The following is an 18,426-nucleotide window of genomic DNA, read 5'->3' as shown; positions in this document are numbered from 1 at the left end:
TTTGTTTATGTTTTCTTTCACAACATGACTAATATGGAAATATGTTTAGCACGACTGTACATGCATAACCTTTATTAAATTGCTTGCCTTCACAAGGATGGGGCAAGGTAAAGAGAGAGGGACTTCGGAACTCAAAAATTTTTTAAAACAAATGTTAAAAATTATTTTTGTACTTAACTGGGAAAAATATTAAGTTAAAAACATTTCAAAACCAAAAAATATTAATAAGAATGGAGGTAAATTCATAATTCAAATAACATTTTTGATCATTTCAATTTTGGGAGGCTTGCTCCTTTCTGATCTGATTATGTTGTCATGCTTGTATTCTGACTGACAAAGGCACTGCTAGAAGTAGGAGAAAGATCAGTTCTGCTATTTTCATGTAGGTCACTTGTTTTCAAATTGTTATTATTATCTCCACTCCTTGGCTTCATGGCAGGAATCTTGTTAAGTCACTTGCCCATTTTTGGGTGAGCTAATCTAATTAAAACTAGATAACCATGTGGAAATGAATTTAGTGGGGCGCATGGAAATTGTAATATGTAGCAAATTTGTTAAGCGTGAGTGAATAAGGGAAGGTATCACAGTTAATTCTTCTACACTGTGGAATCTCCATTCTTCTCTCAATGTTATTCTAGACATGTGACTGTCTGACATAAATAGAGTGAAGGTGCCAATGTCAATATGCATATTAACCATAAGTGAAGATAAATTTCTTATTTTTTTAAATACATGTAAATAGCAATTATATTTTCTTGCCACATTCTAATGGTTCATCTTGTGTATCCCTTGGGGTACCCCACTTTGGACCAAGAGGACAATAACCAGGAACAGTGGTGTGGTGAAAAGCAAACTGAACTGGGAGTCAAGAGACCTAGAATCTTGTCCTGGCTCTGATAATCACTAGCTCCACACCTTGGGCAAGTAATTCAATGTCACTGGGGTTCAGTACCATCATCTACAGAATGAAGGCTATAAATCTCTAGGGTCCCTTCTACCTATAAAATTCTATTGTTCTATAAGTAGAAGTTAGAAGGGGGGAAGATTTCAGTTCAATATAAGCAAGAATGGTTTAAGAGGGCGGCCAGGTAGCACAGCGAGTAAGAGCACCGGCTCCAGTGTCAGACTGACCTGGAGATTGAATCCCAGGCTCAGACACTTAGCACCCACCCAGAAACACCTGGCCGTGTAACCTTGAGCAAGTTACTTAACCCCAATTGCTTAGGGGCAGCCAGGTGGCTCAGCGAGTAAGAGCACTGGCTCCAGTGTTGGGACGACCTGGAGATCGAATCCTGGGCTCAGACACTCAGCACCACACCCAGAAATAATAACTGGCTGTGTAACCTTGAGCAAGTTACTTAGCCCCGATTGCTTAAAAAAAAAAGAATGGTTTAAGAACTAGAGTTGTCCAGTAATGGAATGGACTGACAGCATTATGAAGTAATCCATTCCCTTTCCTTGGAAGTGGTTAAAAGACTTATGGTCACTTATACAGGATGTTGTAGAGAGGCCAGCCTCCTGTGGGAGGTGGGAGGTTAAATTAGAAGACTTCTAAAGTCTTATCCAACATATAATTTTACCCATATTAAATTAATTCCACTGAGTTGAGAAAATGTAAGAGAATTCCAATCTAAAACCAGACAAGAGAATTTATTTTATTTTTATCTCCAATTGCATATAGAAAGAGTTTTTAACATAGCTTTTAAAAAAAGTTTTATATTCCAAATTTTATCTCTTCCTCCCTTTCCACACTCTTTCCCGAGATGGTAAGCAATCTGATATAGACTGTACCTGTGCAATCCTATAAAACATTCCCATGTTTCAGTCTGTATTCAGACAACATCAGTTCTTTCTCTGGAACTAGATAGCATTTTTCTTCAGGAGTCCTTTGGGATTAGCTTATCATTGCATTCCTGAGAATGACTAAGTCATTACAGTTGTTCACCTTACAATATTACTGTTATTATGTACAATATTCTCCTGGTTCTACTCACTTCACTTTGTTTCAGTTCATTTAAGTCTTTCCAAATTTTTTCTGAAATCATACTTCTCATAATTTCTTATGACAGAATAATATTCCATTACAATTATATACTATAATTTGTGTAGTCATTCCCCAATTGATGGGTATCCCCTCAATTTCCAGTTCTTAGCCACCATAAAAAAAGAGCTGCTATAAATATTTTTGTGCAAATAGGTCCTTTCCCACACTTTTAAAAAAATCTTTGTGATACAGAACTAGTCAGTGGAATTGCTGGATCAAAGGGTACGCACAGATCCATTTTTGGGCATAGTTCCAAATTGTTCTCCAGAATGGTTGGATCAGTTCATTACTCCACCAACATGGCATTAGTGTCCCAGTTTTCCCACATCTCTTCCAACGTTTATCATTTCCTTTTCTGTCTTATTAGCCAATCTGATGAGTATGAGGCAGTACCTCAGAGATATTTTAGTGTGCATTTCTATTATCGATAGAGATTTAGAGCATTTTTTTCATATGACTATAGATAGCTTTGATTTCCTCATTTGAAAATGCCCTGTTATATCCTTTGACCATTGATCAATTGAGGAATGACTCATTATAAATTTGATAAAGTTCTCTATATATTTGAAAAATGAGTCCTTTATCAGAGAAACTTGCTGTAAAAAATCCCCACCCCCACCCCAGTTTTCTGCTTTCCTTCTAATTTTGGTTGCATTGGTTTTGTTTGTGCAAAAGCTTCTTAATATAATTAGAATTATCCATTTTACATCTCATAATGCTATTTCTTATTTGGTCCTAAATTCTTTCCTTTTCCATAGATATGACAAAATATTCCATGTTTCCTAATTTGCTTATGGTATCACTCTTTATGTCTAGATCATGTACCAATTTTTTGTTTTGCCTTTGGGAGGGCAATTGGGGTTAAGTAACTTGCCCAAGGTTACATGGCTAGTTTTTTTGTGTGTGTTAAGTGTCTGAGGCTGGAACTGAACTCAGGTCCTCCTGACTCCAGGGCCGGCACTTTACTCACTGAGCCACCTAGCCACCCAGATCATGTACCAATTTTGACCTTATCTTGGTATATGATGTGAGATGTTGGTCTATACCTAGTTTCTGCAATACTATTTTCCAGTTTTCCCAGTAGTTTTTGTTGTTGTTGTTGTCATTTTTTGTTTTTGTTTTTTGCAAATGAGTTTCTGTTTCAAAAGATTTGATATTTGGACTTATCAAGCAATAGATTTGCTATGATCATTTACTACAGTGTATTGTGTATCTGATCTATTCCACTGATCTGTTACTCTATTTCTTAGCCAGTACCAGATTGTTTTGATTATTACTACTTTATAATGCAGTTTGATATCTGGTACTGCTGGGCCACCTTCCTTTACATTTTTCCCCAATAATTCACTTGATATTTTTGACCTTTTGTTCTTCTAGATGAATTGTGTTAATATTTTTTCTAGCTCTATAAAATAATTTTTGGTAGTTTGGTATGGCACTGAATAGTAGATTGATTTAGGTAGAATTGTTATTTTGATTTTATTGGGTAAGCCTATCCATGAGTAAATTAATATTCTCTCAGTTATTTAGATCTGACTTTGTTTGAAAAATGTTTTGTAATTGTGCTCCTGGGTTTGTCTTGGTAGGAGACTCCTACCTACCAAGTATTTTACATTGTTTACTATTATTTTAAATGGGATTTCCCTATTTCTTGCTGCAGGACTTCATTGGTAATATATAGAAACACTTATGATTTATATTGTTTTATTTTGTATCCTGTAACTTTTTCAAAGTTGTAATTATTTCAACTAGTTTTTCAGTTAATTCTCTAGGATCCCTAAGTATTCCATCATATCACCTTCAAAGATCGATAATTTTGTTTCATTGTCTATCCTAATTCCTTCAATTTCTTTTTCTTAATGCTATAGCTAACATTTCTAGTATAATATTAAATAATAGAGGTGATGGTGTGCATCTTTGCTTCATTTCTGATTTTATTGGGGAGGCTTCTAGCTTATTCCTTTTACAGGTAATGCTTGATGATGGTTTTAGATAGATATTACTTATTATTATAAGGAAAGCTCCATTTATTCCTATGGTCTCTAGTGTTTTTTTTTATAATAGTAATAAGTGTTGTATTTTATCAAAGGCTTTTCCCCCATATATTGGGATAATCATATAATTTCTGTTTGTTTTGTTATTGATATGGTCAATTATGCTGAGAGTTTTCCTAATATTGAACCAGCCCTGCACTCTTGGTATAACTCCCAACCAGTCATAGCATATGATGTTTGTGCTATATTGCCATAATCTCCATGCTAGGCTTTTATTTTAAAAGTATACATTAATATTTATTAGGGAAATTGGCCTATAGTTTTCTTTCTTTGTTTTCATTCTTTCTGGTTTGGAAGCATCATATTTGTGCCATAAAAGAAATTTGGTAGGACTCCTCTGATTTTTTCAAATTGTTTATATAGTATTTGGATTAAGTGTCCTTTAAATATTTCGTAGAATTTACTTGTGAATCCATCTGGCTCTGGGGATATTTTCTTAGGGAGTTCATTGGTAACTTGTTAAATTGCTTTTTTCTTAAATTTTTTTTTTTTTGCTTTTTGGAGGGCAATTGGGTTTAAGTGACTTGCCCAAGGTCACATGGCTAGTTTTTGCATTAAGTGTCTAAGGCTAGATTTGAACTCAGGTCCTCCTGACTCCAGGTGCTCTATTCACTGTGCCACCTAGCCATCCCATTTTCTTAAATTTTTTTTTTGCTTAAATTGCTTTTTTCTAAGATTGGGCTATTTAGGTATTCTATTTCCTCTTCTGTTAACCTGGGTAATTTATATTTTGGTAAAGAGTCAACAATTTTGTTTAGATTATTAGATTTATTGGCATATTATTGGGAAAAATAGCTTCTAATAGTGGTTCTCATTTCTTCTTTATCAGTGACAAACTCACCCCTTTCACTTCACAAGTCATTTGATTTTCTTCTTACCTTTTTAAAATCAAATCAACCAAAGCTTAATTTTGGTTGTTCCCCCCACCCCATGCCCCATAAAAATAGCTTCTAGTTTTATTTATTAGTTTAATGGTTTCCTTACTTTCAATTTGATTAATCTCTCCTTTGATTTTCAGGATTTTCAATCTGGTATTTAACTGGGGATTTTTAATTTGTTCTTTTCCTAGTTATTTTAGTTGCATGCCTAATTTATTGATCTGCTTTTTCTCTTTTTTTTTAATTGATGTAAGTATTTGGAGCTATAAATTTTTTTCCTAAGTACTGCTTTGTCTGAATCCAATAAATTTTGGTATGTTGTCTCATTGTTGTTATTCTCTTTAATTACATTTTGATTGTTTGTACGATTTGTTCTTTGACTCACTTATTCTTTAGAATTATTTAGTTTCTGATTAATTTTTAGTCTATCTTTCCTTTGCTCTTTACTTAAGGTAATTTTTATTCCATTATGATCCAAAAAGGATGTATTTAAAATTTCTGCTTTTCTGGATTTGGTTATGAGGTTTTTATGCCCTTATACATGGTCAATTTTGGTGCAGGTGCCATGTACCACTGAGAAAAATGTATATTCCTTTCTATTCCCATTCAGTTTTCTCCAGAGGTCTATAATATCAAACTTTTCTAAAATTCTGTTTGCTTCCTTAAGTTCTTTCTTGTTTATTTTGTGGTTAAATTTATCCAATTCTGAGAAGGAAAAATTGAGGGGCCCACTAATACAGTTGTATTGTCTATTTCCTTCTGTAACTCATTTAACTTCTTTAAAAATTTAGATGGTATACCATAAGTTTAGTATTGATATAACTTCAGTGTCTATGGTATCTTTTAGCAAGATATAATTTCCTTCCTTATCTCTTTTAATTAGATTTATTTTTGCTTTTGCTTTGTCTGAGGTAATTATTGCTAGCCTGCTTTTTTATTTATACTTCATGTGAATTATAACAGATTCTGTTCCAGCCCCTTAGCTTTACAGTTTGTGTGTCTCTGCTTCAAATGTGTTTCTTGTAAATGGCATATTGTAGGATTCTGATTTTTAATCCATTCTGCTCTGTCCTTCCATTTTATGGGTGAGTTTATCCTATTCACATCTACAGTTATGATTACTAACTGTGCATCTTATTATTACTAATTAGTAATAATAATTATTAGTAATTATAATAATTAGTATTACAATTATTAGTAATATAATACATTGCTAATATAATAGTAAATATTATATATTATATAATATTAATTATTATATTACTAATATAATAGTAATATAATATATTACTAATATAATAGTAATATAATATATTACTAATTAGTACTAGTCATTTTAATTATTTTAATTAATATTAATTATTATTGATTAAATATTAAAATAACATAAATTATTTTAATTAATATTATATATTATATTAATTATTATATTACTACTATAATAGTAATATAATATATTACTAATTAGTAATAGTTATTACTAACTCTCCATCTTATTTTTCCCTTGTTTATCCTTCTCTGTTACCTTTTACCTGTTCTACCTCATGTGTGACCTCTTCCTGTCCTAACCTGCCCTCCCTTCCATCAGTCCCCTGCCCTTATCCCTGTCCCTTTTTTATTTCCCTATAAAAATAGATTTCTATATCAACTGACTGTGTAAGTTATTCCCTATGTAAGCCAGTTCTGATGAGAGTAAGATTCAAATGTTGTCTGCCACTCTCCATCTTCTTCTCCATTATAATACTCTTTCACTGGTCTTTTATGAGATAATTTACCCTATTCTAGCTCTCCCTTCCCTCTTCTCCCAGTGCAATCTTCTTTCTCACTCCTTAATTTTGTTTTTTTTAGAAGTCATCCCATCATAGTCAACTCACATCTATACCCTCCATCTGTGTATATTTCTTCTAATTACCCTTATAGTGATAAAGTTCTTAAGAGTTGCAAATATAACTTGCCATGTAGGAATATAAACAGCTTAACCTTATTGAATTTTTTCTTTTGTTTCTTGGTTACCTTTTTATGTTTTTCTTGATTCTTGCATTTGAAGATCAAATTTTTTATTCAGCTCTGGTCTTTTGATTACAAATGCTTGAAAGTCTTCTATTTCATTAAATATCCATCCCTTCCCCCCCTCCCCCTGAAGAATTATACTCAGTTGTGCTGGATAAGTGATTCTTGGTTGTAATCTCACCTCCTTTGCCTTCCAAAATATCCCATACGAAGCCCTCTGATGCTTTAATGTAGAAGCTATTAAGTCCTGTGCAATCTTGACTGTGAGTCCATGATATTTGAATTGTTTTTTTATGCCTTCTTGCAATATTTTCTTCTGTACCTGGCAGCTCTGGAATTTGGCTATGATATTCCTTGGAGTTTTCATTTTGGGATCTCTTTCAGGTGGTGATTGGTAGATTCTTGCTATTTCTATTTTGCCTTCTGGTTCTAGGATATCAGGGCAGTTTTCCTTGATAATTTCTTAAAATATAATGTCCATGCTCTTTTTTTTTGATCATGGCTTTCAGATAGGTTTTTTTTCTCTTTTTTTTTTTTATTAATTTGTTTGTTTACCTTTAGTTTACAAGATTAAATTCCACAATTCCTTGAGTTTCACATTTTATCCCCCTCCCTCCCCCCCCCACCATGGTGGCATATATTCAAGTATAGGATCTGTAAATACTTTCACATTAGACATTAGTCAGGTTATAAAGATGGATTGTATCAGATGGAAAAAATGGTAAAGAGGACATAAAACCAAACAAGAAAAGGAAAAAGATCAGGTATTTTGCTTCTATCTGGATATAAACTCAGTTCTTTCTAGTTCTTTCTCTGGATGCACACATTTCTCTCCATTATGAGTCTTTTGGGATTGACATATCAGTGCATTGCTGAGAAGAGTCCAGTCTATCAAAGTTGGTCATCACACATACGTTGTGTCTGTAATTGTGTACAAATTTCTCCTGGTTCTACTTTTCTCACTCAGCATCAGCTCATATAAGCCTCTCCAGGTAAATATGACGTCCATCTGCTCCTTGTTTCTTATAGCACAATAGTATTCCATAACATGCATATACCACAACTTGTTCAGACATTCCCCAATTGATGGGTCAGGTAGTTTAATAATTCTTAAATTATCTCTCCTAGATCTATTTTCCAGGTCAATTGTTTTTCCATTGAGATATTTCACATTTTCTTCTATTTTTTCATTCTTTAGATTTTGTCTTATTGTTTCTTAATGTCTCATGGAGTCATTACCTTCCACTTGCCTAATTCTATTTGTTAAGAAATTATTTTCTTTAGTAAGATTTTGTACCTCCTTTTCCATTTGTCCAGTTCTACTTTTCAAGGAGTTGTTTTCTTCAGTGAATTTTTGTACCTCCTTTTCCCATGTGGTTAATTTTTTAAAAAGTTTTCCTTGGTGAATTTTTGTATATACTTTTCCCTTTTTTGTGTTTCTTTTACCAAGCTCTTGACTCTTTTTTTCATGATTCTCTTGCAATACTCCCATTTCTTTTCCAATTTTTCTTCTACTTCTCTTATTTGCTTTTTAATATTCTTTTTGAGCTCTCCCAGGAGTTTTTTTTGGGTCTGAGACCAATTTGCATCTTTTTGAGGCTTCACATGTAGCCATTTTGACACTTGTTCCTATCTGAGTTTGTGCCATGATCTTCCTTCTCACCATAGTAACTTTCTTTGGTCAAGTTTTGCTTTATGCTCATTATTTTCTGCCCATTTTGTGACTTTGTACTTTTCTGTAATCATTGAGCTTTGCTCTTGTATTGTCCCAAGCTTCCTATGCCAGGGCTCAGGACTTTGCTACTGGCTCACACTTGGCCTCAGGGCCTGCCTATGGCTTGCACTGAAGAAGGACTTTCCCGGCTGGCTTTTACTAAGGCACAGCTTCCCTGCTGGCCTGCCCCAGGGGTTGGGGTCTCACTGCTGGCCTGCCCCGTGGCTGGGGACCTCACTGCTGGCTTGCTCCAAGAGCAGGGTCTCACTGTTGACCTGCAGTTGATGGTGTGGCCTTACTGATGGACATAAATGGGGATAAGGCCTTACTGATGGCCTGGGGCCATCACTACAGGTCCCCTGAGGAGTGGCCTCCTGTCACTGTTCATTGACTATACTCTTCTCCCATCTCAATAAGAAGACCTTTCCTTCTGAACTTCCAAGCTGTCCTGGGATAGTTAGTTTTTTTCCCTGCTCCTGAATTGGTTCTCAAGCATTTTTCAAGGTTGTTTTGGAGGGGAATTTGGGAGAGCTCTGGGGAGTTCCTACCTCACTCCACCATCTTGGCACCAGAAATCCTTCATTTCTGCATTTGAAAAGAATAATATTCTTGTGCTTATGGGAAATTCTCCTTTAGGGTCAGGGGGAAGAATTTTACTTTCCATATCATCATTTCATTATATTTTGAAATTCTGGAACTGCTTTTTCCCAAAGGAAGATCAACTCAATATCTCCTAGGTCTGTAGGACACCACTGTTTGGAAGTGCCAAGCATCTTCTGTTCTATATGATCAACCCATGTAACTTAAGGTCATGTACTCACTATTCCACAATATTTTCCTTTGGTCACTGAGGCTAGACACCTGACTACACTCATAAACTGTGCTAGCCATGAATGAGAACACAAATTTCAAAATCCAGGAATTTCAAATATATTGTGAGTAACCCCAATCTGACTATAGAGTTGAGGGACATTCTTAGGGAGAAACTGCCGGTTATGTCCATATATTGCTATTGACTTTTACTTTCCTGAATCCCTTAGTCTATCATCAAGACCCTTACCCTAAATTCAAAATACAATAATAGTAATGAAATCAATATGGAGGGGATAGAAGAAGCCCCTGGACATTATAATCCCCTCACCTCAATTAGTGCCCTTGCAAGAAAAAAAGAGAGGAAGTATGCCTAGTCCACAATTAGTAATAAGATGCCTTTTTAACTCTATAGTGGCTGGTCAGTCTATAAAGGAATAAAAAAGATCTGAGCTGTTTCAGTTTAAGAGTAATATAAGTCCTGTTGTTGTGACTATTGCCAAAGACTTACTCTGGTTTTAATCGCTAAATCTAGAAGGCCTAAATCTTAACCCTTGCCTTTTGTTGTTGTTCAGTCACATTCAACTCTTCATGACCCCTTTTGGGGTCTACTTGGCAAAGATAGTGTAGTGGTTTGCCATTTCCTTCTCCAGCTCATTTTACAAATGAATAAACTGAGGCAAACAGGGTTAAGTGACTTGCCCAAGGTCACACAGTCAGTGGCTGAGGCTAGATTTGAATCTAGGAAGATGAGTCTTTCTGATTCCAGGTCCCATCCTTTATCCATTATGTCACATAGCTTCCCCAATCTATCATAGACTAAGTATGAATCCTCACCCTCACCCTACTAACTGGCTTGGAGGAGACCCAATCATGTGATTGCTTTATCCTTAGGCCTTAAGCTCATTGTGAGCCAGAATGACGGTATTGAAATTACAAAGAATCCTCAACTGGCATAACTGGCTAGACTAGTCCAGGTTCAGTAATCAGCACTCAGCTTTCTCCCTTCTTTTTTGTTGTTGTTGTTTTGCTTTTTGGAGGGGGAAGGCAGGGAAATTGGGGTTAAGTGACCTGCCCAAGGTCACATGGCTAGTAAGTGTTAAGTGTCTGAGGCTGGATTTGAACTCAGGTCCTTCTGACTCCAGGGTTGGTGCTCTCTTCACTGTGCCACCTGCCCCTTCCCTCCTTTATCACTTCTAATGACCTCATTTCACCCATCCTGGAATAGCTGCTAAAATTTCTGAACCTCAGGTTCTTCTATTTCCTTTTAATTTGTAGGAATTTTGCCTTCTCTAGGGGATTTTATTACTATCTCACTTTTAACAATGTAAAACAAGGTAAGGGCAAGGACTAAATCATACTTCTTTGTACCCTCTTATTCAGTCCTTAGCAAAATGCTGCATCATAGTTAGTGTAGCATAATGAGGAGGAAAACACCATTAATCTTGAAATTAAGAGAGCTGATTTTAAATTAGTTAAGTCCTGTGATCTCTGGCCAGTTAACAGTGACCAGATATGAGGCCCCTGTTTCATCATCTGTAAAATGGATATAATAATTATAGTAATTTACTCACAGGCTTATTGTGAGCAAGATACTTTTTAAATCTTAGGGTACTCTACAAATATAAGTTGCTTTTAATATGTATACATAAGCATCACATACTATACTGGTTCTAGTGATGTTCATAGTTCTTCCTAATTTCCACTTTTGTTAAGTTATTTCCTCTTGGAAGCTTTTGGATTCATATCTTTCTTTACTTCCTGATGGGCTCCTTTAAAACTGTTTTTTATTTTAAAATTTATTTTTAAATTTTTATCATTTAAAAAAATTTTTGAGTCCCAAATTCTCTCCCTCCCTCTTACTCTCCCATCCACTGAGAAGGCAAACAATATGATATCAATGATACCTGTGAAATCATGTAGAACATATTGTCTTACTAGCCATGTTGCCAAAAAAAGAAAGAAAAATAAAGTGAGAAAATTATACTTGCTGTCTTTGGAATACAGATCTATCAGTGGTATTCCTAGATCAAAGCGTCTGCCCTTTGGGCTTAGTTCTGAATTGTTCTCCAGAATGGTTGGATCAATTAATAAGTCCACTAACTGTGTAAGTGTCCCTATTTTCCCACATTTCCTCCAGCATCAAGCACTTCTGATAAGTATGAGGTGGTACCTCACAGTTTTAAAATGCATTTTATATGTGACTATTGATGGCTTTGATTTCTTGTTCTAAAAACTGTTCGTATCCTTTGACCATTTATCAATTAGGGAATAGCTCTTATTTTTATAAATTTAGCTCACTTCCCTATATGTTTGAGAAATGAGGCCTTTATCAGAGAAATTTGCTCTAACAATTTTTTCTACACAGTACCTATTATCCATATTAGCTGAGCTCTCAGTATTTTCTTGGATTCCTCTGGCATTTCCTTTAGCTCTCTTCCACTTTTGTTTTTTTCTTGCAATGAAGAATTTTAAGATTATAATCATAGGGTTCATTATCTGAGAAATGGATTTTCTTTTCTTGTTTTCAGAGATTGTGTTGTTGTTGTTTTTACAGCTGCTGTGGTTTTGTTCCCAAGGCATACTGACACAGCCCACCAGGAGACAAAAATGGAACTGGAGAAGATAGAAAGCCTCTTAGATTCCATAAAGAGAATGAAGGAAAATTTGAATACAGATAAAAATTCTTGGCAAGAGGTGAAGAGAAAACGTATGCAAATGGAAAGTGGTATGGGAGAACTTAGAAAGAAATTGGACTCAATGGCAAGTCGAATTGAGCTGGTACAGCAAAGACTATTAGACAGTGAAAAAATAGTCAAAAAACGTGGCCAGAGCTTCACTGATACACTCTACCAAGAGACCAGAATTGGACCTAGAGAAAATCAGAAAAACCTTAGACTCTTTAAAGACAATAAACGAGAGTTTGAATACAGAAAAAATCCAGTAGAGCAAAAATTATTAGATAGTGAAAAAATAGTCCAGGAACGTGACCAGAGTTTCACTGATGAAGTCCACCAGGAAACCAAAAATGGACCTGGGGAAGATCAGAAAGACCTTAGACTCCCCAAAGACAACAAAAGAAGGTCTGAACACAGAAAAAAGTCAGTAGAGCAAAGACAATTAGGCAGTGAAAAAATAGTCCAGAAACATGATCAGAATTTCACTGATACACTCCAGCAGGAGACCAAAAACGGACCTGGAGAAGATCAGAAAGACCTTAGACTCCCCAAAAAGAATAAAGTAAGATTTGAAGACAGACAAAAGTTAAAAGAGCAAACAATAACAGATAGTGAAAAAATAGTCCAGAAACATGACCAGAGTTTCACTGATGAAGTCCACCAGGAGACCAAAAATGGACCTGGAGAAGATCAGAAAAACCTTAGACCTCCCAAAGATGATAAAGGAATATTTGAAAACAGAAAAAAGCCAGTAGAACAAAGACTATTAGACAGTGAAAAAATAGCCCAGAAACATGACCAGAGTTTCACTGATGAAGCCCACCAGGACACCAAAAATAAACCTGGAGAAGATCAGAAAGACCTCAGACTCCCCAAAGAGAGTAATGGAAGATCTGAATACAAAGAAAATGCAGTAGAGGAAATAAGAGCAGACAGTGAAAGCAGAGTCAAAGAACAGGACCAGAACTGGACTGATGAAGCCCACCAGGAGACCAAAAATGAACCTGGAAAAGATCAGAAAGACCTTAGACTCCCCAAAGATGATAAAGGAAGATCTGAATACAGACAAAAGTTAGATGAGCAAACAATAGCAGACAGTGAAAGCAATGTCAAAGAACAGGACCAGAACTGGACTAATAAAGCCCACCAGGAGACCAAAAATGAACCTGGAGAAGATCAGAAAGACCTTAGACTCCCCAAAGATGATAAAGGAAGATCTGAATACAGACAAAAGTTAGATGAGCAAACAATAGCAGACAGTGAAATCAATGTCAAAGAACAGGACCAGAACTGGACTGATGAAGCCCACCAGAAGACCAAAAATGGACCTCAAGAAGATCAGATAGACCTTAGACCCCCCAAAGACAACAGAGGAAGCTCTCAAGACAAACAGAAAACAGTAGAGAAAAGAAGAGCAGACAGTGAAAGCAGAGTTGAAGAACGTGATCAGAGCTGGACTGATGCAGCCCACCAGGGGACCAAAAATGAACCTGGAGAAGACTGGAAAAATCTTAGTCGTCCTAAAGAGAGTAAAGGAACATTTTTATACAGACAAAAATTAGCAGAGCAAAGAAGACTAGACAGTAAAAATAGAGCTAAAGATTTGTTTGACTTGAAAAGAAAAAAGCCTGTCAATGCAGCAGTAGAAAATTTTGTTCTACAAGGCAGACAGATATTTTAGGATAATCAGCTTGCTAGCATACTATGAATAAGGAAAGGACTTGGACACTATATATATAGGGTGATCTTAAAACTGCACTAAGACTTTGGGGAGACATAGTAGTTCAAGAAATGAATGATCCAAGAACATTTCCTCAAGTTAGCAAGAACAAGTAGTAGCTGCAAAAAGGATGTATTCACAGAATCCAGCGGAGAGAAATCCAAAATTATATCTGCAAGGAATATTATTATTAGAACTTCAAAGATGTAGTGATAAAAGAAAAACCTTTAAGCCACAATAAAGAAAAAAAAAGATCTAATAGCCATGTGTCATATCTGGGGGTTTCGTGCAGAAATATTTTGACTGTCAGAAAAATTTATGCATATGAATTTATGGTTTCCTTTGGCTGGAATTCTGTGACTTATTCATTTACAAGATTACTTGAACAAAATTCCTGGCCAAGAAGCAAAATCACTGGGACATTTAGATAAACTTTACAGTCCCTAGCTCATAGGCCTACATATTACATACAAATTAATGGAGTATTAGGTGGGTTTGAGTAAGGATTGGGCACGGGGGAAGAAGTGCATAGGGAGAGTCTAAATTGGGGGTCCTCTCCAATGCAAAATTTATTTTGCAAATAGCAAAAGGTAAAAGGTCTCTTCATGACATTTTCCTTGAGGTTCAGAACTTTTTATTCTCTGTAGTGTCCAGAAAATAACTCCACCCTTATAGATGACACTTTGCCTTGACTTCCTTCTCATTTTTACCTAGTTCTGGCTGCCAGCCTTACTACATCATTACTCTAAAGTGTGATCACTTTAATAATATATAAAATAATTTATTTCTTAGTTTGCATAGGATTATCCTGAAGGAACTGGAACACTTTTTTTTTGGAGGGCAATTGGGGTTAAGCCACTTGCCCAAGGTCAAACGACTAGTAAGTGTTAAGTATCTGAGGCCAAATTTGAACTCAGGTCCTCCTGACTCCAAGACCGGTGCTCTATTCACTGTGCCACCTAGCTGCCCCCTAGGAACATTTTTTTTTTTTAAGCATTTGGGGTTAAGTAACTTGCTCAAGGTTACACGGCCAGTTATTTCTGGGTGTCGTGCTAAGTATCTTAGCCCGGATTCAATCCCCAGGTTATCCCGACACTAGGGCCAGTGTTCTTACTTGCTGTGCTACCTGGCCGCCCCCCGGAACACTTTTATACTGTTTTCTGGACAAAGTAGTATGTTGTTTTCTGGACAAGCAGTATGTAAATCACAAGAGGCAATGAACACTGGCCCTTGAGTGAAAGGATATGGGTTCAAATTCTGCTTCTAACTACTACTACTACAGCTGTTGTGATTTAAACCCAGGGACACCAAAAACTGCTGAGGTGGGGGCTCTGCCCACCCAAAAACTATTGCGGTTTCATGATGTATTGTGGTGGAACTGTCTCAAAGAATTCAGAGTCACATCACCTCTAATCCAAGTATAGGCATTTATTGAGATTGAAGCCTTTCATGAAGTGGGCTAAATTCCAGGAGTAACCAACAACTTTAGAGAAATCAAGATGGATTTTTATAGGGTAAAGATGCAAATACATAACAGAAATTTACATAGAATAGAGGAATATCATTAATATTAAAAAGGCAGGAGGAGTTTGTTAAGGGATTAGGTAATGGAGGAGAGGTCCCTTCTATGGTTCAGTGGTTAAACATTCTGGTCATTCTGCCCTCCAACTGGCTAGCTATTGTGGTCCTGTCTTGGGCTAGATGGATGATGTGATTGTGATTGAATACAAGAACACACCTGTTTCTGTGGGAATGGGTCTGGGGGCAGTGACTAGGTAGAGGCAGTAGCTGGGTTCCCATCACATGGACACACCTGCTGTTTCTGTGGGAACTAAGAGTTCAGGGACACACCTGTTATTCCAGTAAGCAGTGAGGCATATGTGAAGAAGTTAGGACATTGGGGGGGTTGGGGCTAGGTAGGTGCAGTGGGCCTGCTGTTCAGTAGGGCCAGGCCTATAATGAAGTTAGAATATTGGGGCTGGTGGCAGCTTTATTAGGATTCTATCACTACTACTACTACTACTACTACTACTGCCTACTAACTACTTATGTGACCTTGGGTCCTTCATTAAATGTTGATGGACCTCAGTTTCTTCAACTACTGCTGTTTGTCCTTTGTGCTTAAAGAGGACCAAAATGACAAGCTGTTCATTGGGGTTAATGAACAGTACATCTGATTGTGACTGAGCATACTGATATGAGCTGGGAAGGTGTGGCAGCAAGCACCCCAAGCGTCCTCAGGGTGGCTGCTCACACAGGTTCTTGGATCTGCTTTGATAAAGGAAAGCAACTCAAAATGGGTTAACAAGCTTACTTTAATCAGTCAAACATGTATCGTTTACCTAGTTCAGGGGGAAAAGGTCAGCACCCCGAACTTCAGAATACACAGACAGAATTATCAAGTCAGAGAAACAGATCAAGTAGACAGATTTACAAACTGTCCAACCATTACATCCATACCAAATCCACATCTGGTTTCAAAGCCGGTGGGGCTCTGGACAACGGCTTTCCAGAGTTTCATCTGATCAAATCACAGAACATTTCTCAAAGTAAGCCCCAAAACAAAGCTACACATCAGGGCTTATATAGCCTTCTCCTGGCTCAGAGAATGTAACAGACTTATTGACTCACTTGCCAATCAAGAAGTATCTACTGAAAAACAAGCCTCCCACCCCAGGCTCCAGGTGCACTTTAGCTTAGGGGCAGGGAAGATCTTTAAATTTACATTCCCATTACAGAAGGCTCTACCAAACAGGCACAAATAGTCCATATAAATTGGGGAAGGAGAGGTCTCTAAATCTGCATGTGTCACATTTTTTTTTTTTTTTGCTTTTTGGAGGGAGATTGGGGTTAAGTGACTTGCCCAAGGTCATACAGCTAGTTTTTGTGTTAAGTGTCTGAGGCTGGATTTCAACTCAGGTCCTCCTGACTCCAGGGCTGGTGCTCTATTCACTTCGACACCTAGCTACCCCTGTCACATTTCTTTCGAGCTATTGAAATTATTTGCTCATAGAGCATAGCACCTTCTTTGATGTGGGCATGCCATGCTGGATGATCCTGTGCCAGTGTCTCCCATATCTCACAATCATACCAAAGTCCTTCAGAGAGACTTGAGCATCCTTATATCTCTTCTTCTGACCACCATGGGAGCACCTGTCTTGTGTGAGTTCTCTGCAAAACTGTCTTTTAGCCAAATATACATCTGGCATTTGGATAATATGACCAGCCCACTGGAGCTGCATTCATTAAAGTACAGTCTGAATGCTTAGCAGTTCAGCTCAAGAAAGTACCACAGTGTCCAGTACCTTATTTTGCCAGATGATCTTCAGAATCTTGCTAAGACAATTGAAATGGGAGGGTTTAATTTTCTGTCGTGGTGCTGGTAGGCTTTCTAGGTTTCATAGGCATACTGTAATAAGATCAGCTCAATGGCTCTGTAGATCTTCAATTTGATAGGCAGTCTAATACCTCTTTTTCCCACACTCTTTCAGAGCTTCCCAGACACTGAGCTAGTTATGGCAATCTGTGAGTCATCACCATCATCTATGTGTACACCTCTGGAAAGTATGCTGCCAAGGTAAACGAACTTATCCACAGCATTCAAAATTTCTCCATTTGCTATAGAAGATGGTTCCATGTATGAATGGTTTGATGCTGGCTGGTGGAAACCCTCCAATTTCTTGGTGTCAATTGTTAGGCTAAAATTAGCACAAGCAATAGAAAATCAATTCACACTTTGTTGCATCTCAGCCTCAGAGGCTGCCTTAACTGCATAATCATCTGCAAACAAAAAGGTCACACACCAACTTTCTCTTCACTTTAGTCTTGGCTTATAGCTTTTTCAAATTAAATAATTTACCATCAGTTGCAGCAGTTGACCTTGATGCTGTTTTTGTCCTCTGTTGAAGACATCTGACAATGTCACAGAAAACACCATGCTAAAAAGCATTCGAGTAAGTACATAGCCTTCCTTCCTTCAAGACAACCCAAATCCCAACTTCTCCAGGAGGGCTTTTCTGGTTTCTTCTACTGCTAAGAGCCTTCTCTGAGATCATTTTCCATCTATACCTACATAGTTATTTTCAAGTTGTCTCTCCCATTAGAACGTGAGCTCCTTGAGGGCAGGGACAGTATTTTTGCCTTTCTCTAGGTGTTCAGTATTGCCTGGCACATAATAAGCGATTAAGTCTTTTTGAACTACTGACTTAGCAATAAGGAAAAGAAAGAAAAAGAAAGCACCAGGAATGGGAATTAGAGGAAAGGAAGAACAAGGAGGGAAGAAAGAAGACAGAAGTCTTCACTGATTAAATATTTGCTGAATTGAATTGAAACTTGAAGAGATTTCCCACTAAGAGGGTTAGGGTTGCTCTGGAGACCCCAAAATACCAACAAGCTGGGTCCTGCAGAATGAATTTGACTCAAGTCGAGGAGCCAAAGAAAAGTTTATTTTTATTTATTTATTTTTTAAAAACAATCAGGGTTAAGTAACTTGCTCAAGGTTACACAGCCAGTTATTTC

General features: G+C 36.8%; 1 protein-coding gene across 2 annotated transcripts in view; it reads left to right on the top strand.

Moving 5' to 3' along the window:
• Window positions 1-14,112, top strand: part of LOC138143680 (golgin subfamily A member 6-like protein 22) — a 39,414-nt gene extending 25,302 nt beyond the window's left edge. For both annotated transcript variants that reach the window (XM_069064910.1, XM_069064909.1), the window contains exon 2: window positions 12,068-14,112. In XM_069064910.1, coding sequence (XP_068921011.1) covers window positions 12,121-13,869 — 1,749 coding nt within the window. In that variant the 5' untranslated portion in view covers window positions 12,068-12,120 and the 3' untranslated portion in view covers window positions 13,870-14,112. The remainder of the gene's footprint in view (window positions 1-12,067) is intronic.
• The last annotated feature ends 4,314 nt before the right edge of the window (window positions 14,113-18,426 follow it).

This window comes from Petaurus breviceps, unplaced genomic scaffold (genome assembly GCF_028583685.1).
Source record: "Petaurus breviceps papuanus isolate PSGF00001 unplaced genomic scaffold, PetGlider_PUasm1.0 90654, whole genome shotgun sequence".
Taxonomy (NCBI): Eukaryota; Metazoa; Chordata; class Mammalia; order Diprotodontia; family Petauridae; genus Petaurus; species Petaurus breviceps.
Note: the sequence above shows the minus strand (reverse complement) of the source record. Positions and strands in the feature narration are given on the sequence as shown.